This window comes from Diabrotica virgifera, chromosome 6 (assembly GCF_917563875.1).
Source record: "Diabrotica virgifera virgifera chromosome 6, PGI_DIABVI_V3a".
Lineage (NCBI taxonomy): Eukaryota > Metazoa > Arthropoda > Insecta > Coleoptera > Chrysomelidae > Diabrotica > Diabrotica virgifera.
This window is the reverse complement of record NC_065448.1, coordinates 86,432,530-86,455,166: the sequence shown is the minus strand read 5'-3', so window position 1 is coordinate 86,455,166 and position 22,637 is coordinate 86,432,530. Positions and strand designations below refer to the sequence as shown.

The 22,637-nt window shown below is 32.4% G+C and overlaps 1 protein-coding gene across 1 annotated transcript in view; it reads left to right on the top strand.

Moving 5' to 3' along the window:
• Positions 1-3,721: 3,721 nt before the first annotated feature.
• LOC114343759 (UDP-N-acetylhexosamine pyrophosphorylase) overlaps positions 3,722-22,637 on the top strand; it is a 49,131-nt gene continuing 30,215 nt past the window's right edge. Inside the window, exons 1-3 of the mRNA XM_028294599.2 lie at positions 3,722-3,738; positions 3,944-4,596; positions 10,787-11,216. Of these exons, the coding sequence (XP_028150400.1) occupies positions 4,233-4,596; positions 10,787-11,216 (794 nt within the window). The 5' untranslated portion in view covers positions 3,722-3,738; positions 3,944-4,232. The remainder of the gene's footprint in view (positions 3,739-3,943; positions 4,597-10,786; positions 11,217-22,637) is intronic.

Genomic DNA, 22,637 nt, shown 5'->3' with positions numbered 1-22,637 from the left:
TTTTTCTGTCCATCTTTGGACATAGGCCTCCCCAAACCTTTTCCGTTCTTCTCTGTCTGTCGTTACGGTTAGATATCCACCTAGAGCCCACGTGTTTCTTGATATCATCTACTCATCTCATTTGTGGCCTTCCTCTGCTTCGTTTATATTCCCACGGTCTCCAATTTATAAGAATTTTGTTCCATCGGTCTTCTTTTTGTCTTATACCTATTGTGCCCGGCAAGTCTCCACTACAATTTTGCAACTTCTTGTCTAACATCCCTAACTTTGGTTTTTTCTCTTATCCACTCGTTTCTCTTTTCATTTTGTCCATGTTTGTTTTTGTAAACGTCTACGTTTGGAAACCATAAGTGAGAACAGAACACAAATTGATTAATATATTAATCTAAAAATCGTCAATTTGTGGCTTATGCCACTGTTGCTCTGAGGGCCTCAGTTGTTCGCGGTTATCATTGCGTTGAATTTTTGGCAATCATGTGGATAACTAGAAGAATCATAAATTTACATACACGTAATCCACGATATGCTTATTTTCATGAGCATTTTTCAGTGCGTCACAAATGATAGAAAAAAGGTAAGTCCGTGATAATATCATAGATATAACAGAATAGATTAGGCCAGTTCGAAAAATAGCGTAACGCGGAACAGTTCGGGTCGGTGGTCTATCTATCTCTCTCTACCGGCGCTTAGCTTCTCTCTCTAGCATATGATGGCCGCCGCCTGTGTGTCACTGTCGTTCAATTACTCCCACCTCTTGGTAGATACGCTCACACTCGCACGACAGACAAAGGTAGCTAGACCACCGTACTTGATATCGGCGTTACACCCCGATGCATAGGGCTTTTCATTCACCGTCATTTGTTTCGAGCTTCTGTCATATATTGAATAATCCGTGTATATTAATATGATACACAGATTATACAACATATGACAGAAGCTCGAAACAAATGACAATCGATGAAAAGCCCTATTGAGTGGCATATGACTAGCCTGATCTATTTTCTTTACATATCTCTGGATAATATACATTTTAGTGACATGACATTTTAGTTAAATCTGACAGTTGTCACATTTTATTTGCAATGTGGCATAAAATCAAATCAATTGTGTTTATTGCATTTATAAAATGGTATTTTCTTTGATTTGTATAGTCTTATAAATTGTTCAGATTATATTCGTAGATATATTATATAATTCGCAAATTATTTTATTTTCGATTATGGTGCCATCTATTGAAAACTAGAATAAATGTTATAAATGCCACCGACGAAATGTAATCACCGACGTGCGTTTTTTTCTGTCACATACAATTTAATGCGTTAAAAAGAAATCGAAAAACTGTGACGTACTGAAAGATCCTCATGAGAACAAGCATATCACCAATTTTAAAAAATTAAACAAACAACAACGTCAAAAAACGCATTAATTTTATTATATAAAAATGAAGAAAGAAAACAAGAATGTTTTAAAATTAAAAAATAATACTATAAAGTTTTTTTATGTGCATTTTCAAACAAACTAACTTACGTACGACCCTTGTAGTATTTGTCTGCTTTCTCCAACCACTACTGTCAACGTCATCCACTATGTCACGTGGAAAATGAGTGAGCTGCCCGAGAATTTTGCGACGTTGTCAGTATGTTACAAAAATCGCTATGTATGTTTTTTTAATTACATTTTATTTTATATCGACTTCATGTAGCATTTTTCAACTTAGGCAGACTAAATTGCCGATATTATTTGAATATAATTTTATTTTACAGAATTCTTGCGTATCAATTTAGTATATGCATTTAGTAAAAACTTCTGTGTTTGCAAATTAAAGTGAAATCTTTTAAGGCCGCGTCTCACCATCAAATAATTTGATCAAACAGTTTGAGCAAACTCCGGAAGTACGTCAAAGTGACGTCACAATTGCAGTTTTTTTGAAATTCTAAAAATCTGTGCTCTCACTATCAGTCTAGTTTGATCAAATTTTTTGTATTGAGTTGTTTAACTTGTTTGTACTTTATTTAAAATTAAAATTTTTCATTATTATCCACAATGAACACTCAGGATGTGACGTCACTAAAGGCCCCGTCTCACCATCAAATAATTGACAGTTATTTGATCAAACTTGACAGTCAAACTTGACTAGTGACACAAACTATACATACTAACTGTCACTTTGTGTCACTAACTGTCAAGTTTGATCAAATTAACTGTCAATTATTTGATGGTGAGACGGGGCCTTAACTGTCACTTTCAGTTTGCTCAAACCAGTTTGATCAAATTATTTGATGGTGGGACGCGGCCTTTATTGTGGAAGTTATATACTTCTTTAGGCACGAGGGTGAATTTTTACATTCCCTGGCGCATGCGCACACCGACAGTATGGTGTTAGTCGCTACATCTTTTAAGCTATGTAGCGCAAATAAGGTGTGCGTGAAAAGAATATATTCTTAGTGTTTTTAGTAAATATATTTATTATAATTTTTATGTCTGTGGATTTGTCTTCCTCCTAATAAGTATTATTGAAAATCTTTATTTTCAATAATTTAGGGGTCTAGATTAAAAACCGGACTTTCCACTTTCTGTCATTCCGAGTAAACTAAAAAAAAAAACAATTTACAACTTTTCTGTTCCCTATCTCAAATTTGAGGAAAAGTCCACTTTTGCATCTGAACCAATTCTTTCACACTGAATTACTACTAGGAACTGTCCAATTTTGCTCTTTATCAAATTATTAATATATGGATCTTTAATCACAGATTACAGAGGTGTATTCAACTAATTTTGACCAAAAAGTGGAAATGTCCGGTTTTGCATCTAGACCCCTCAATTAATGTATCTGCCACCGTGATTATAATTATGTCCGAGAAATGATCGACTGAATACAAAAACGGTGATAGCTGATCAGTAGAGCATTAAAGTCATATCTTTTTTTTTATTTTTGGTATTTTTTTTGTTCTTTCTAAAATTAGTTTAATATTTAAATACAATACAAAAAAACTGTTTAAAGTAGATAGGTATATTGATTTCGTTGAAATCATAATATGAAGTTAGATTATATTATAATAGAAGTATAACTTCTTACGTGCGTACAAAGTACACACACATTCTTTTTTGAAGGTAAGTGGGTATGTAGGTTACTTGATATTTTTGCCAAATATGTGACTAGGATTATATTTTATTATTTACATACGTTATAAATGTAAACTACAATTGTATTTGTAATTTGTTGATCTGAACTAGGTTGTAATAACGTCGAAATACCAATGTGAAAATGTCGGAAAATTCTAATAACCACAGGAATAATAGCATGTCCTATTATTTGTATCATTAAGGCCGCGTAGTGTTTGTGAACGACCGTGCGGACTGTGAAACAATCTATCTACATAATATTTGTTAAGGTAATAAATACTTTAGTGGTAGTAAGTAACCTTTCAGACTAAGACACTGGTGTCTGACACCGGTGTCCGCCTGCGATTTTCAATTTCAGCAAAGCATGAGCCACTCAAATCAGCCAGACACTGAAAGTGGATCGTCTGTAAGTAGTCGTTCATTTAAAACAATGCTTTGTTGCTGTTGCACGGTGGCGGACACCGGTGTCAGACACCAGTGTGTTAGTCTGAAGGGGTACTAAGTAGGTAGTATGTTGTTGACTTTAAAAACAGGAAGCACTAGGATACCTACTTACAACTTTTTGTTTGCAATTATGACTAAATAGAACGTGAGCAAAAACAAAAATATTGTTAGGTAAGTATGTCAACTATTAGTAAGCCACTTGTTACTTAGTTTGTGGCCTTAACTTCTTTGGAGAAATTTACTTTTATAAACTAAATACTTCTACATAATAAATATAAACGTCTGAAAAAATAGTTTTATAAAAATTGTTGCATGTAGACCAAACATTTTTAAATTTGGCAATGCCGTGAAAATATTAAACTATTTTGATTTACAGATGATCCAGATGTTCATTTTGACAGTTAGAAATGGAAAATGGGTAAAACAAAAAGATAATAAATGAAACCTTCAATAAGGATGTATGAAAAAAAACTTCACGTATGTAGAAATAATTGTGTCAACCTATTGTTGATAAATAATAGTGTGGGTTGTAAGGAACCGTATTCCTGAACACGTCGACAAAATGTAGACCAAGCCGAGGTTAAAACACTGTAGACGTGCCAGCACCAGAAAGAAACTGTTGTGCTGAGAGGTGAGACGGTGCCTAGTGCCTGTTTGTAGTAAAAATGGCACTTGCTGAATTAGAAGACATACTTTTTACACACAATCAACAACACTTATTAAGTTTCTGGAGTGATTTAAGTGAAGACGAGCAAAACTCACTTGTAACTCAGTTAAGAAGTATAAATTTTGAACAAGTGAATGATGTTTTCTATAGGGCACAAAGTTACATGCAGGAAGGGATTCAAAAGCTGGACGATTACATGGAACCTGTTCCACCAAATCAGTTTGAAGCTGAAGTTAAGTTAGATCCTGGAGTGTTAGATGAATATTTTATGCAAGGCTTAAACGAAATATCTAAAGGACATGTTGGAGTTATCCTGTTGGCTGGAGGTCAAGGATCTAGATTGGGAGTTACTTATCCTAAAGGTACCTATTACTTCTTATTAATATTACCATTTGTTTAATATATAAAACTAAGAAAACATTGATTCTAGTAGAAATATTTCCTTTTTATTAGTCTATTATCTATTCTGTTAGCCCCTTTCTTATAAACTTTTTTTAAATACTTAGATCCCCTGTGGTATTTTTAATTGATTCCCATTAAAGCCCATTTTTGAGTATTGTTTTTCATCTTGTTTCACTTTTCACTTAATGTCAGCAGTGTGTGGATAATTTTGATTTAGCACTTAGTAAACCTTAGTCTCAGTTGAAGATCAAACTCTGAACAAGTCAGTACCTTGCTGAATTTTACAAATGCCTATCAAGCTTGCTCAATGAGCATTTTACTTCCCTATCCGATGCCCAGTCTTCAAAATGCCACGTTCCCAGGTATTCAAATTTGCTCACTATTTCAATGGACTTTGTATTCAGTGTTATGGTGTAAGTTTCTGGAGATGATCTTTAATTCCATTCCCTTACTGTATTCTCCCATTATAGTGACAAGTTGTTGAAGATCGACTATGTTGTCACAAATTACGACACCATCATCAGCATAATATATCGTATGTTGTTGATCAATACTCCATTCACTTGGATTCCCAACTCCCATTCTTCCAAAGACTCTTGAAATATGGCTTCCTAATAAATGTTAAATAAAAGAGGGGAAAGCACCCATCCCTGTCGAACACCCCTTCTTATATGTATGGGTGTGGATATAGAATTGTATATTTTTAATTGTGCTGTTCGATACCAGTACAAGTTTTCAATTGACCCATGCAACGAAGACTATCGTAACTCAAAAAACGTTACATTTGACTTACTATTATGGTATTATTATTCTTTTTAAGCTTTATTTGGTGGAAAAGTATGGTAAATCAGGTATGAATTTTAAGGCAACCAGTAAAGCATTTGCATGTGTATAGTAAGTTTACTGACCCACACTCCTGCAAGCAAAAACTATAGTAAGTTGAGTTACTGTAGTCTTCGTTGCAAGAAACAGCGGAAGGTATTCCAAATTTGAGTTAAAGTGTTTGACTTACTATAGTTTTCTCTAGTCAGACTCTTCTCTTCCTCTTCTTCTTAACTCAGGCGAGACTCGTTAGTCTCTGGCACTTGGTCATAAGACCTTTGTGCCAAACCCTGTTCTTCCCCTTAAACTTTAATAAGTCCTGTGGCCTCAACGAAGGCCAACAGTTTTCTTATTGGTAGTTTTAAGATCTCTTCTGGTTCAAACCTCATTTGACCAGTGAAGTTCTGCCTTACATCACCTAGCACACTGCAATAGCATAGTATGTGTATGGCAGTTTCTTCTTCCATTTCGCACTTTCTGCACCATGGTTCATTCACCTTACCTAGTTTGTATAGGTGATTTCTTAAACGACAATGTCCAGTCACCATTTCAGTGACCGTTTTGATCTCTCGTTTATTGAGGTTCATCAAACTGTTCGAGAGTTTTTTATCAATATTCTTGATTATTTTTTTAGTCTGGATTTGCCCTTGAGTGGTTCTCCATTTATTTTGATGATTCTTTATCAGCCATTTCTGAACCTCGTTTTTCATAGCATCTTTAGTGATGCCACAGAAAGGTTCTGGGCCTTCAAAAGTTTTTCTCGAGCCTTGTTTCGCTAACATATCTGCTCGTTCGTTCCCATGCACCCCTTCATGACCCGGCACCCATATTAAAGACACTTTGTTGTCTTTTGCCAGGTTATTGAGGAGATCTTTGCAGTTTCTCACCAGTTTTGATTTGGTGAGAGGGTTCTTTACAGCCAGAATAGCCGATTGGCTATCTGTGTAAATGTTGATTCTCTTAGCTTTAGGGTCCTCATCAATTATTTCATCAATGCAGGCCACCAAAGCAAAAACTTCAGCCTGGAACACCGTTGTATGTTGACCTAGGCTGTAAGATTTATTATAGTTACATGTTTGCCCAAAGACTCCTGATCCAGTACCATGGGCAGTTTTAGATCCATCAGTGAACCATATTAAGTCTCCATTAATGTTTGGGACTTTTTGTTCTCTAGATGGTATAATTGTGTTAATCTTCTCAGTGAAGATTAGTTCTGGTGTCATCATATCTAAGTTCATCATAAAGATGTATTCCTCAAGTATAGTCCCAGTAATGTTTGTGTGGCTATTCAATACATAATTTGGCCTCCAAGTATGTTTGCTTTGAGCCTCAGGATGGTCATAAGGCTACCGCCGAAATATACAATTCCAGCGGAGGGAGACCTGTGATAGCCTCTAATGAAGCTGTTCCTGTACTATTCAAGGCTCTTGTTATATTTAGAAGCGCTTGTCTTTGTAGGGTGGTGAGAGTGGTCACACAAGATTGCAAAACCGTCTTTCTCCACCTAATTATTAGACTCTAATTTTAGTTATTCCGATTAACTATAGAAATGTTTTTTATTACAATTTCTTAAATAGTACTGTTTTGCTTCAATAAATCTGTTACTAGTCAGTCTCATCTAGAATAAATCTTTTTTGGGTAACTGTTTCGACGAAAACTAAGTAAGTCTACAAAATTTAGCAAAAAATCTGTTTTTTGTTATGTTTGATCTGTGAAATCCCTTAAAACCTTTTATACATAATATAAGAGAACTTTAAATTTGTAAGACGTATTTCTTCCAAAGATAACGTCATTTACTGTTACTAATTCTAGAGTAAGTATAATTTTTTCCTTAATTGCTTCAACGAAAACTATAGTAAGTCTAAAAAATTTAGCAAAAAAAATGTGTTTTTTGTTATGTTTGATTTGAGAAATCCCTTAAAACCCTTTAAATAAATATAATATATCAGAAATTTCAGTGTGTAAGGAGTATTTGTTCCAAAGATGTCGTCATTTCTTACAGCAAACTCTTTGCAAAAAATTTTCAAACACAATTATCTCAGTTCAACAAAATTGAGTTACAATAGTCTTCGTTGCATGGGTCGATATGTCTTTTTGGTCTATATCAAGTTTCTTGAGGATCTGCAATAACTTGTGTTGGGCACGATCAAACGCTTTTTTGTCATCTAAAAAGCATAGGAATCGACCTTCCTCTGATCGTAACAATTTTGAGCCAGCACCTGTGTTGCTACTATTGCTTCTCTTGTTCCTCATGGTCAATATCATCTTATTGTAATTCTTGTATTCTCTGTTTGTATGTCTTGTCCAAATTTTTTAATTATCAATTGTATTTACAGCTAAAATATTGAGGGACACCAATCCTGTCCTGTACATTTGAAATATGACAGTAATCTTACATTGTATTATGTATGTATAGAGGTCAACACGCTTTTTAGGCCCATTGCTGGATGGATCATTTCCATCGCTTTCTGTTTTTAGCTGTTAGCTTTCAATATCTTATTGCCAACTCACTGACATCTTCCATTTCTGCATCTCTCCATTTCCTTCTTGGTCTTTGTGTTTTTTTTGCTCTCAGGTGCTCTCCAACCAATATTTTTGACGTGTCTGTCATCTGGCATTGTGTCTAGATGACTGAGCCATTCTAGGGCTCAGTTGTCACTATTTTTGATATCGGCAGGTTAGCATACAGTTGGTCTCCAGTTTTCCTTTACTATTTTCCACCAAATATTCTACGAAGTATCTTTCTGCCGTGCTTAGCCAAAACGCTGTATCTACAGAGACATCACATTTGAGTAAAATCGATTTTTGTTCGAAGTATTCGTATACATTTACACAGGATACGGCATAAGATGCGCTGTGTTTAGTGTGTAATATGTTATATAGGACTTTTACAAAGTTATGACCAATTTTTTATGAAAAACATAAAAAAGTTCGGCTCCCTGTATAAATAAAAATAAGCACAACAGCAATGGTTTATTGGTGCTATATTTTTTTGTTGATTGTCAAAATTTATAAAAATGTTTGATATTGCTAATTTTCCTTATATCGAATACAGGGTGAGTCAAAACGCAAGTACATTCTTTTATCAGAAATTTTAAATGGAACACCCTGTATTTTATATCACCATCGAAAAGTATCATTACCCTACTTTAATTTTTGTATAATATTCCCCTATGCCTAACTTTGTTACTTTTCGAGATATTTTCATTTTTCAGAACAAGTTATTAATTAAGGTGTTCTATTTAAAATTACTGAGAAGATAATGTACTTGCGTTTTGACTCATCCTGTATTCGATATAAAGAAAATTAGCAATATCAACCATTTTTATAAATTTGGACAATCAACAAAAAAATATGGCATCAATAAACCATTGCTATTGTGCTTATTTTTATTTATACCGGGAGCTGAACTTATTACAATTTTCGTAGAACATTGGTTATAACTTTGTAAATACCCTGTATAACATAACAAACCTTTATATTTTTGTGATGGAGAAGTTAACAGGATTTCGAATATAAAATAAAATATAGGGTGTTCCATTAAAAAAAAACATAAGTTTTGTTATTAACTTTTATTGCTATCTATTACTATAGCGGATCTACTAAAGCTTTATCACACTAATCAATCACCCTGATTTTGTATTTACCTGTACAGGTGTGCTGCGCAGTAATGAACGCAACCGGTATCATCAGCCAGATGGCTGGTACGGTGTTCGAGGAAGCATAGGGAACAATATAATATAGTATGATATTGTGAAAGAATCAGCTGTCTTAAAATAGTTTCTCGAAAACGTTGCTAGCTCATAGACCATTATGTCTGACCTGATATACTTTCTTAGTGACAGTTATTTTATGTCGAGATAAGGTTTTTTTCTGGATATTGAAATAGCTTTTTTACATTCCTCTGGCTAATTCTGGACTGAAGTCTTTTGTATGTAGTTAATCCTCTTCTTACAAGCTCTTTCATTGCTGTATATTCCCCAGTGGCCTAGAATTCTTACTTGTATGACATGTTCTGCCAATGTGTTTAGTTCTTTTTGGCATTTCTATGTACACTAGCATAGAGTCCACCATAAGGCTTCTAAGAGCCTCCATGGTCCCCTTGTCTATCTGTGCATATCTGCTTCAGTTTGAAAGCCTTCATGTTAATCTCTCCTGCATATTGCAAAATTTCTCAAATCTCTGCTTGAACAAATTAGTAAATTCTGCTAGTGCAAAAGAAATGTTTAAATTTCCACAACTAGTGAATATTTCTGCACCCAACACTTCTGCAGGTTTAGACCCATCAGTGTACCAGGTACAGTTGAACCTGCTTATTGGAATAGTCTTTGTTCCAAGCAAAAGTATTCCTATAGCCGGGATATTCTAATAACCGATCATTGGTGGCTAGTAGAAACGTTTCGGGACCTCAAATTTCTGATAAGCGGGTTCGACTGTATAAGCCTGCACTCTGAGTTGTGTTCCCCTGTTCCATTCCCCCATACACAAATGTCCGCTTAGAAAGGTACTTTAACACACTCGCGGACACGACTGGATATGCAGACACTTACAAAGGGACTTGACTTGACTGGATGCATATGAAGATGTGTCTGCAAATGTTGGGTGTTAGCGTGTATCTGGGTATTTTTTTTCATACCATATAGAAGTCATCCATTTACCTATTAAGTACCTTGATTTCATTTATGGTGTTACTGGAAAACAGTAACCCTGGTTTCATAAATTGTTAGTTCCTGGTTACAATGAAATTTATATCTTAGTTTTTAAAAGTTTGTTTGTTATTTATATTTGATTTTATAATAAATATTTGCAATTAATTCAGGTGCAAAATTTTATATGTGAAATGTTAAGACATCTGTCAGGGCCGTGCATGACTGCAATGAAATGCATTTTTGTTTTTGAAACTATCAACTAAAAACAATAAAACATCTATTAACGTCAACCACTTTTTACATCTAAAACTTGATCATAGTGATTATTTTTATGTTATTTATTTATTAAACTGTCCATTCTTACAACTGTTAATATATACTTATTTAAGATATACAACACAATATAAAATATAATTCAAATAAGTAACACACTGATTACTGATAACAATAGTGCAATACAGGTACAACCAAATAACATAAATCACATTACAAATAGTACAAATAGAACATATTTTCACAATAGAATGAGTTTTCTTGATTTTTTAAAAGAAAAAAATAAATGACCAAATAGCAAATATTTTAAAATACCAACATACATGTCCCTAACAGGTTAATATACATTATTTTAATCCCAATATATGATCTAATGATGACCAATAAAATGATTAATATGTTACAGGTATGTTTCCCCTTGACTTGCCCTCAGGTAAGACATTGTTTCAAATACAAGCAGAAAGAATACGACGGATACAAAATATAGCAACAGAAAAAACCGGAAGAAAAGGTAAAATATCATGGTTTATCATGACCAGTCAAGCAACCCATGAAGCTACAGCTAATTATTTAAACAAACATGGCTACTTCGGTTTGAATAGGGAAGATGTTATCCTTTTTCAACAGGGCGTGCTGCCTAGTTTTGATTTTGAGGGAAAAATTATCCTAGAAGAAAAGCATAAAATATCATTGGCACCAGATGGTAATGGTGGAATATATAGTGCCCTAAAGAAAAATAAGATTTTGGAAATAATGAGGAAGAAAGGTATAAAATGTGTGCATGTTTACAGTGTGGATAACATTTTGGTGAAGGTTGCTGATCCCAATTTTATAGGGTAAGTATTTTTTAGTTATACCTAATAATTAATCAGTATGTATCATCATTTTCTTTACTTTCTTCTATTTTCCCAACTCCTTCTTGTTCTGCCTAGGTCTTTAACTTTTTCAACAATCAACCATTGTTCATTGTTAAAAATTATTCTTATTGAAACATTTATTCTTATAGTCAGAGAACGAAATAGTTTTTTTTTTTTTTTTATTTGTGACTTTAGCACTTAGCTATTTAGCCAGATACAACTTGATAATAATTAATACTAATACAAAAAAAAACTATTAAACCTAATACAAATTATTAAAAAGAAAAACATATTATTCTAATTTACTTAATACTAAATAAAAAAGTGTCTATCTATACCTACTATTGCAAACAGATCAAAATAGTCAAAAGAAAAAAAAACCTCTTAAAAATTACTAAAAGACATTACTATAAATAGGGAAAAGGAGGGAAAATAAACAATTGGGTAAAAAAAAGGTTAACGAAATTGGCTAAAATTGATTACAGACATACATTTGTACTATGTATAAATTTGATTAGACAATCATATACTCTTTTGTCATTAGTAGCCAATAGGTTATTTATTTGGTACGGAGGAAATATTTGCAGCGTTTGCAAGCTGCTTAAAAGAGTTCCTGTATGCTGAATATATTTGGAACAGTTAAAAAAGATATGATTAAGATCTCCTTGTTCTTGACATGTTTCACATAAGTCTGAATTGTAAATTTTGATTTTAGCAAGATGAGTAGGATAACAAGCATGACCAAATCTCAATCTTATTAAGGTTGTTATATATTTACGGATGTTACTAAATTTCTTAAACCATCTCGAATTTGGAATTTGTGGTTGTAGACCAGGGTAGAAAAATAAAAACGGAAAAAAAATCAATACAGGTATTTGAAGGTGCTAAATCGTAGGGAGTATATTGTTAATTAAAAATACATACAGAGGTACTCGTAAATCGACCTCATTTTTTTATAAAAAAATGCCAAAGTCAGAAAATATTGTTTTTTGCCTATAGCATTTTTAGTATCGTATTTACAGCAAAAGTTGTATTATGAAAGTTGTGTATCACAAAAAAATGATTAATTTAAATTTTTACAAGTTAAAATCCATCAAGAATTAACCGAGATAATTGCAAAAAACCTCGTTTTTTGCACTATTTTGGAAATGTTAATAACTTTTACTAAATAGGTTGTAAGGAACTTATTGTACCTTGATCATAAGGTAATTAAGTGCCTTTATTAGTTTACAAAATCTCAAGAAGATCTGTTTGTTAGTTTACAAGTTATGTTAAATGTTTATCCCAGACATCGAATGTTTAAACAATCATTGTTGCCCAAGGAGTGTTTTCAGAGCTTTTTGGCAAAGTGCAATGACTACTTAAAGACTCAAAGTAATAAGAAAATTAAAAAAAATAATATATTTGTTTTTTAAATGTTGTTAAACAAGTCGATAAAAAAATGGTAAGTTTTTTCTTAATAAACAATTAGAATATCTTTGCCATTTTTTCTGATAAATAATTATAATTGGTTGTGTCAAAAATCTGGTAAAAAAATGCACATTAAAATGAAAAAAATAACTTTCTAGGACCAATAATAGCCAAGTTATACTTTTTTTTTTGAAAAATCACATCTCTATTGTTTATAAATATTAAGAGTTGAAATTTTTACAGCATGGTAATAAATATCTATATTTTATATGACAATTGATAAGTACCAAATATCTTCTATTTAAAACGAGTAATAACCCTGTAAAATCAAGTTACTCACGCTGACTGAGCTGGGACCGTGTGATATGGAAGAATGTCGGAGTTCAGTTTCTCTAGTCGAGATTTTGCTATAGAAAGTTCAATTTGGAGCGCTTGAAAAATTTTATAATATCTCAGCTTCCAGAGAACGTAGAGCCTTCAATTTTTTTTTAAATTGGGGTAACTCGACGAAAGAATAACAACTAGCTAATTTTCATTGACCGGAAAAATCGGAAAATTCTGGAAAATGGATTTTTTTATTCAACCTTCTATTTACAACGTTAACAGTAATATATCTTGATAAACATTTTCATAAAATATTATAAATTTGTGAATAAATATTAAAATATAATTATGGTATGTACCTATATATTTATTTATATACAGGGTTGTTCATTTTATTCGCCTCAGTGTTTGTACGGAAAACGACTTGATTTAAAAAAAATTCTTCATAGAAATATACAAACACTACAATCTAAAAATAATATGAATTATACAGGGTGCTTCAAAAAAGAGTGATATGTCAAAGATATATTTTTTATGGAACACCCTACACCTGATGAAATTTTTGAATTGCTCAAATTGAAACAATATGCTAGCTGCTAGCTAGACTATACCTAAGTACAGGGTGTTTTAATTCATTTAAATTTTTAGAAAAACGTAAAATTTTAGAAAAAAATAAATATTTACGAATCTAAGAATCGTTGACAATTATTTCTTGGATCTTCATAATTGACTATTTCGCATATTTAAACAGATGTTTATTGTAACAAAATTTATAATTACTTAGGTCCAATTTCACCAACAACAAATAAATCAATGAATGCTATTCGTCCAATAAAATGTATTAGATGTTTAAGTTTATATTTTGTTTCAATATAATTTTAATAATTTAAAGTGAAACTGGCGAATTTACTTTCTTCTAAATATTTACAGTCAGATTAACTTGCCAATTTAGTCAAAGAGTAAGTATTTTTTTGATAAATAAATGAAATAAGTCTTACTTGACGTTAGTAAAATGGAGATATGTCAGTTTATTGGTCGAATAACTTTAATCATAGAATAAACTACTATTCGTCGTTGGTGAAACCGGCCATTGATCGTACATTTGAAGATTTAAAAACTAATTGGAAACAAAAACATTCTCAAATTAAAAAAAAATATATATGTATAGATTATAATTGTTGATCTTCGTTAATTATACACAGTTTGTGTACAGATTTATTAATTTCTTAAACATTATCCCTATTTTTTTTAAACAAATCTTCTTCAACTTCACTTTTGTCATCTATAATAACTGTCAAAAGGTTGTAGCATCTTTTTTCATCAGTATCATATTTGCAATTTATGCAAAGCTCGGTACAATTGATTTATTTTAAGAAATTATGGATAATGTGGAAGAAATTGATGAACCTGTACAAAAACTGTGTAGAATTAACGAAGATCAATAATTATAATCTATACATTTTTTTTTCAATTTGAGAACGTTTTTGTTTTCAATTAATTTTTAAACCTGAAATTGTACGATCATGTAATTATAAATTTTGTTACAATAAAAATCTGCTTAAATATGCTAAATAGTCTATTATGAAGATCCAAAAAAAATTTGTCACCGATTCTTAGATTCGTAAATACCTGTTTATTTTTTTTTCTAAAACATTACATTTTTTTTAAATTGAAATAAATCAAAACACCCTGCACTTAGATATAGTCTAGCTTATTGTTTAAGGGCAAATTCAAAATTTTCATCAGGTGTAGGGTGTTCCATAGAAAATATGTCTTTGATATACCACTCTTTTTTAAAGCACCCTGTATAATTCATATTATTTTTAAATTGTAGTGTTAATGGCCCTGTATATTTCTATGAAGAATTTTTTTTAAATCAATTCGTTTTCCGTACAGACACCGAGGCGAATAAAATGAACAACCCTGTATACATACTATAATTATATTTTAATATTTATTCACAAATTTATAATTTTTTATGAAAATATTTATCAAAATGTATTAGTGCTAACGTTGTAAATGAATGTTGAATAAAAAATACATTTTCCAGAATTTTCCGATTTTTTCGGCCAATGAAAATTAGCTAGTTGGTATACTTTCGTCGAGTTACCCCAAAAAAAATTAAAGGCTCTACGTTGTCTGGAAGGTGAGATATTGTAAAATTTTTCAAGCGCTCCAAATTGAACTTTTTATAGCAAAATCTCAACGCGAGAAACTGGACTCCGACATTCTTCCATATCACACGGTCCCAGCTCAGTCAGCGTGAGTAACTTGACTTTAAAGGGATATTACTCGTTTTATATAGAAGATAGTTCGTACTTATCAATTGTCATAAAATATAGATATTTATTACCATGCTCTAAAAATTTCAACTCTTAATATTTATAAACAATAGAGATGTGATTTTTCAAAAAAAAAGTATAACTTGGCTATTATAGGTCCTAGAAAGTTTTTTTTTTCATTTTAATGTACATTTTTTTACCAGCTTTTTGACACATCCAATTATAATTATTTATCAGAAAAAATGACAAAGATATTCTAATTGTTTATAAGGAAAAAACTTACCATTTTTTATCGACTTATTTAACAACATTTAAAAAATAAATATATTATTTTTTTTAACTTACTTAGTACTTTGAGTTTTTAAGTAGTCATTGCACTTTGCCAAAAAGCTCTGAAAACACTCCTTGGGCAACAATGATTGTTTAAATATTCGATGTCTGGGATAAACATTTAATATAACTTGTAAACTAACAAACAGATCTTCTTGAGATTTTGTAAACTATGCTAAACTAATATTTTCTGACTTTGGTCTTTGTTTATAAAAAAATGAGGTCGATTTACGAGTACCTCTGTATGTATTATTAATAAACTATATCCCCCTACGATTTAGCACCTTCAAATACCTGTATTGATTTTTACCCTGAAATCGCTCATATTTATTTTTCTACCCTGGTGTATTGTGGAGAAACACAAAACACAAAAACACATACTTAATATGTGTTTTTGTAGATACACATTAAAACTAGTTTTGGCCCTATAATGAGTTATGTTTTTGTTTATGTTTTCAGTTTTGTTGAATGTTTTTGTTTTTAATTAATTTTTAAATCTAAAAATGTACGATTAAATAATTATAAATATTATTACAATAAATATCTGTTCCAATATGCTGAATAGTCTATTATAAAGATCCAAGAAAAAATTTGTCACGGATTCTTAGATTCGTAGATATTAATTTTTTTTTTCTTAAACCTTACATTCTTATAAAAATTGAAATAAATCAAAACACCATGTATTTACGTGTAGGAAACCCTTATAAAAATATAGCTTATTTTTTTAAGGAAAATTCAAAAATGGCTCACGAGTAGGGTGTTCCATAAGAGAAAATATAACTTTAATATACCCCTCTTTTTTGAAGCACCCTGTATAATTTTCATTAGTTTTAGATTGTAGTGTTAATTGCCCTGTAAATTGCTGTCAAGAATATTTTTTTAAATATCAAGTCGTTTTCCGTACAGAGACCGAGGCAAATACGATGAACCACCCTGTATATATATATAAAGATATATATACTGTACATTTATTATTTATTTACAAATTTATAATATGCTATGAAAATATTTATTGAAATATATTAGTGTTAACGTTGTAAATGAATGTTGAATAAAAAAGTCCATTTTCCAGAATTTCCCGATTTTTCCGGTGAATGGAAATTAGCTAGTCGTTATTATTTCGTCCAGTTACCCCAATTTAAAAAAAAATGAAGGCTCTACGTTCTCTGGAAGCGGAGTTATTGTAAAAATTTTCAAGTGCTCCAATTTGAACTTTCAATACCAAAATCTCGAAGCGCGAAAGCGGACTCAGAGATCCTTCCCCCATCACACGGTCCCAGTTAAGTCAGCTCGAGTACCTTCATTTTAAAGGGTTATTACTCATTTTAAATACAAGATATACTGTAGTTATTAATTGCAATGTAAAATATAGATGTCTATTATGATTTTTTGCAAATTTCGACTCTTAATATTTATAAACAATACAGATATGATTTTTCAAAAAAAAAAGTATAAGTTGGGTATTATTGGTCATAGAAAGTATATTTTTAGTTTTTAATGTGTGTTTTTTTACCACTTTTCTGATACAACTAATTATAATTATTTGTCGTGAAAAATAACAAAGTTATTCTAAATGTTTATAAGGAAAAAACTCGCTATTTATTAAACGACTTGTTTAAGAGCATTTAAATGATAAATGTATCATTTTTTTTTAATTTCTTAGTAGTTTGAGTCTTTAAAAACTCATTCCACTTGGCTGAAAAGTTCTGAAAATACCCCTTGGGCAACAATAGATGTTTAAACATTCAATGTTTTGGATAAACAATTAACGTAACTCGTAAACTAACAAAACGATCTTCTTGATACTTTGCACTCTAGTAAGGGCACATAATATCCTCATAATTAAGGTACAATATGTTCCTTAGGTCATATTTAGTAAAAGTTATTAACATTTACAAAATAGTGCAAAAAATGTGGTTTTTTGCAATTATCTCGGTTAATTATTTATCAATTTTAACTAATCAAAATCAAAATTAATTGTTTTTTTATGATACACAACTTTCATAATACAACTTTTTCTGTAAACATGATACAAAAAATGCTACAGGCAAAAAACCATATTTTCTGACTTTAGCCTTTGTTTATAAAAAACTGAGGTTGATTTGCGAGTACCTCTGTATGTATTTTTAATTAACTATGTCCCCCCTACGATTTAGCACCTTCAAATACCTGTATTGATTTTTACCCTGAAATCGCTCATTTTTATTTATCTGCCCTGGCGTATTGTATATAAATATATTGTGTTGTTGAGTGGTTACAAAAAGTTTGCCAATAAGTTTTCCAACGATCTATTTGATTTCTTTTAGAGATACAAAAAGTGTCAGGAATACAAATTCTCTCCTCTGGTACAATTTCAGCTGAAGAGGTTATTGCAGCTTTAGCTAAAGAATCAACATGCTCATTATATTTTATACCAACATGAGCTTTTACCCAAATAAAATTAGTAGTTTTATTTTTATTTTTAAGCTTGACAAGCATGTTCTTAATTTGGTAAATGAAAGGATTAGAATTATAATTGGGTAATTTTGAATTTTTGAGAGATAATAAAACTGACAATGAATCGGATATTATTAACACTGAATTATTGTTTAAACTATCGAAATATATCAAGGATTCAAGAATTGCAATTGCTTCTGCACTAAAAATTGAGCAATTAGAAGGTAATTTGAACATTTTTTCTGTTGACTTAGATGGAATGTAGAAAGCACATCCGGTCCCTTCCGATGTTTTGGATGCATCTGTATAGATTACAGTTGCTTTGGAACTAAAAAACGAAATAGTTGTCAGTGATTAATTCCAAAGTTCGTAGATTATTACGGAATTTGAGGAAAAAAATTAGTAATTTCAGTGGTGTGTAAAATTACACAATAATTTTACGTGTATGATTCTATAATTTTATAATTATTATACTATTATTTTAGAAAGCAATAAGTAACGTTTCATGCAAAAATTTCCTGCCAACTATTTCGTTCTTTGCGTATAGTCTGTGACTCTTTTATTCTTCTAGTTGTCTTAGCATAAAATCTCTATATGTCTGGCACTGTCATCATCAATGGTGCTACAACTCTTGTTGTAGCATGTTTGTCGGTCGTGTGCGACTATTTCCCATTGTCTCACACCCATTTTCTTCAGATCCTCTCTGTTTGCATTTTTTCACCTCTTTCTGGCCGTCCTACAGACCTTCTCCCATTTGGTCTTCTCCAAAACGCATTGTATATAAGTCGATTGTTGTTATTGGATATCGCATGCCTTACCACCTTAGTCTATTGGCCTTTATACTAGGTTGTTCAATAAGTTTTGCGGTTCGATAAGAGCGAGCTTTGCTACCAGCATAAATTTTTTAGGTTATGTTGGTAGACTCTTCATATGAACGTGTGTGAAGTTGCATGCCAATCTGTCAATTAATTATTTGTTTACAAGCCATTTATTATTGACGTGTCACACTATTTACCAAAATGGAAACAATCAAGTATCGTGCAGTGATTGAATTTTTATTTTTGAAAGGTTTAAAAGCAAAGGAAATTTATGAACGAATGTTGAAAGTGTATAAGGACTCTTCCCCTTCAATTAGTACAGTACAAAGATGGGTTGCTGAATTTAAACGTGGTCGTACAAGCCTAGCAGACGATCCACGTCAAGGACGTCCAAAAACAGTAACAACCCCAGAAATCGTGAAAAAAAAAACAGGATATGGTATTCGAAAATCGTCGAGTGACTGAAAGAGATTTAGTAGAAGCCCTAGGGATCTCATTGGGCAGTATAAGCAATATCTTGACTGAAGTATTGGGTTTCAGAAAACTGTGTTCAGAATGGGTGCCGCATTCTCTAACAACGGAACAAAAACACATTCGAATGCGACTTTCTCAGCAGCATTTAGAGGGTTTTCGAAAGGATAAAGTAGATTTTGTGCGTCGATTCGTCACTATGGATGAGACTTGGGTCTATCACCATGATCCTGAATCAAAACAAGAGGCTAAATAGTGGTGTGAACCTGGTTCTTCGGCTCCAAAACGAGTTCGCGTCCACAAATCGGCTAAGAAGGTGTTAGCATCAGTTTTTTGGGATGCAAGAGGAATTTTGTTTGTGGATTACTTGCAAACTGGTAAAACAATAAATTCTGAATAATATTGTATCCTCTTAGACCAGCTGAAGGAAAATATTCGTGAAAAAAGACCTGGTTTGCAGAAGAAAAAAATCCTCTTTCATCAGGATAATGCACCGTGTCACATGAGCATTTTAACAATGGCTAAAATCCATGAATTAAAGTTAGAATTGTTGGAGCATCCACCTTATTCAGCAGATTTGGCCCCTAGTGACTTCCATCTATATCAGTACTTAAAAAAATTCATGCGTGGAAAGCGTCTTTCATCAAATGATGAAGTCATAGCAGCTGCGGAAGCCTATTTTGCAACCCTTCCAGATTCTCACTTTAGGGATGGAATTTGTAAATTGGAGTCTCGTTGGAACAAGTGTATTGATGTTCAGGGAGACTATACTGAATAATAAAGTTTATTGCAATCCATAAAATTGTGTTTTTCTTATCGAACCGCAAAACTTATTGAACAAACTAGTATATCTTACTAGATTTTCCTTTCCGAGGAGACTGTAATTCGTTGTTGTGTCTGCGCCTCCATCGTTTGTCACGCTATCTTGGCAAGGGCCAAAAGTTATTCAAAGGATTTTACATCCCCACACCAGGAATTTATTTATTTATTTTTTCGTTAGCGTCCATATTTCGCTTACACACGTGACTGCTGATCGTATTATGGTTCTGTATATCTGGATTCTTGCACCTCGTGAGAGAATTTTTGATCTCATTAGATGTTGCATTGCAAAGAAAGATCTGTTTCCCGTCATTATTCGCGTTTCAACTTCTCTTCCTGCTTTGTTGTCATTGGTGATTGTTGCTCCTAGATATTTCTTTAACAGCTTCAAAGTTATGATCATTTTGCGTTATTGGCCGCCGTTCTTATTTTGAAACGACCGTGTATTTTGTTTTGCCTTCTTTTACTTTTAGACCGATATTTAATGTAGGTTCTTCAAAGCTAGAGAAAATGTTCTTAACTTCTGCTGATTGCGCTACTACGTCTACGTCATCGGCAAAGGCGAGAGCGATCTTTGCGTCCTGAGCAGCTATGTCTGGTTTGATTTTCAGATAACTTTTCGCATGACATATTCTAAGGCCAGATTCCAATGGGAATAGCGGATCTCCCTGTCTCAGTCCCGAATTTACGCAGCATTCTTTTGATGTTTTCCTACTATTCTAACTTGTGAAAAGAAGTTACACACATTTGCGTCACCATAGCTTGTGTCTTAGTTATGCCCATTGCATTCCATATTCTTGGACGATTAGTTGCATCATAAGCCTGTTTGAAATATATAAAGATCTGATGTACGTCTTGATTATACTCGTAATATTTTTGAAGCATTTGTCTAATATTAAATATTTGACCAATAGTCGATCTTCCAAGCCTGAATCCACCTTGATAGTCTAGTCCAGCGGTTCTCAACCACCGTGTCGCGACACACTGGTGTGCCGGAAGAACCTATCAGGTGTGTCGCAAGATTTACGAATATGATATTTTTATTTATATTTTTTTACTTGTTATAATATACCAATCATGCATTCAACCATTTTTTTTAACTATTAGGTATATACCCATAGATATAATAACAGAATAGATTAGGCCAGTCCGAAAAATAGCGTAATGCGGAACAGTTCGGGTCGGTGGTCTATCTATCTCTCTCTACCGGCGCTTATCTTTCTCTCTCTAGCATATGATGACTGCTGCCTCTGTGTAACTGTCGTTCCATTACTCCCACCTCTTGGTAGATAGGCTCACACTCGCACGACAGACAAAGATAGCTAGATCACCGTACTTGATATCGGCGTTACACCCCGATGCATTGAGTGTCATATGACTAGCCAGATCTATTGTTGACATATCTCTGTATATACCACGTCATACCAATCACTAAAGTGCCAATCCGTAACTGTTTCCTCTGTAACTGTTTTTAAAATTTAACCGACATAACTTGCGTTATGAATAGTTGCGCAAAGCGGGAGATCTTGTTTACTGTACTTATCTACCACTAGCAAAAATTTGTACATAATATGTATAAGGGTGTCGCGAATCTGTACGGTGTAAGGAGTACATTAGTGCGTCGCTGAGTAAAATAGATTGAGAATTGCTGGTCTAGTCACAAACTATTCCTTCAGCGTATTGTAGTAATTTTTTTACTAATACCGAAGCTAATATTTTATACGTAGTATTGATTAGTGAAATTGGGGCATGCCTGCCTTTTTTTATAAACTGGTATCAATATTGTCCTGATTAGGGGATTTATGGTTTTTTTAAATTTTTATGGCATTCCTAATTTCTTCTATGCTTGGTGGGGGCATTTTATTTCTCTCATTTGATACTAATTTTTTTCGTTGTTTTCATCAGTCTCATTGTTTTCATCAGTGACATTCTGGACATTCAGAAGTTCTTCAAAATATTAAGCCAATCTTTCTTTTATTTCATTTTCGGCGGTGAGCATTTCTCCATTTTTATCTCTCACGAAATTGGATGTCCTTATATCGGGGCCTCCCTTATGTTGTCTTACTGCTCTGTAGAATATTTTACTTTGTTTGCGTATATTACAGTTGAGTTCGAGAGTCTACCCGTGCGTCATTAATACCTGGCGAGATAAAACACATACTTTTTATCTAGCATCATTCTCTTCCACGCTTGAAACTAATGACAAACCAGCTGACGCCTCTACGATTAAGTAAAAACTCATGTAGACTCAGTGCATTGAAAAGAGATAGGTACAAAGAAAGACGATTGGGGATGTTTTCACATATTCAAGTACAATTTCTAACGTTTTGGTTTGTTTACTTTTGTGGCTGTCAGTTTGTTGAATTTTTTGCTGTTATTTTGTCGAATTTTTGCTATTTGAAGTTTTTTATAGAATACAAACAGTTGTTTTCACAACTAATTTTATATTGGAGTTTGAAATTTTATGATAAGTTTATGTTATTTTACGATAAGTTTTGACAACGTACAAA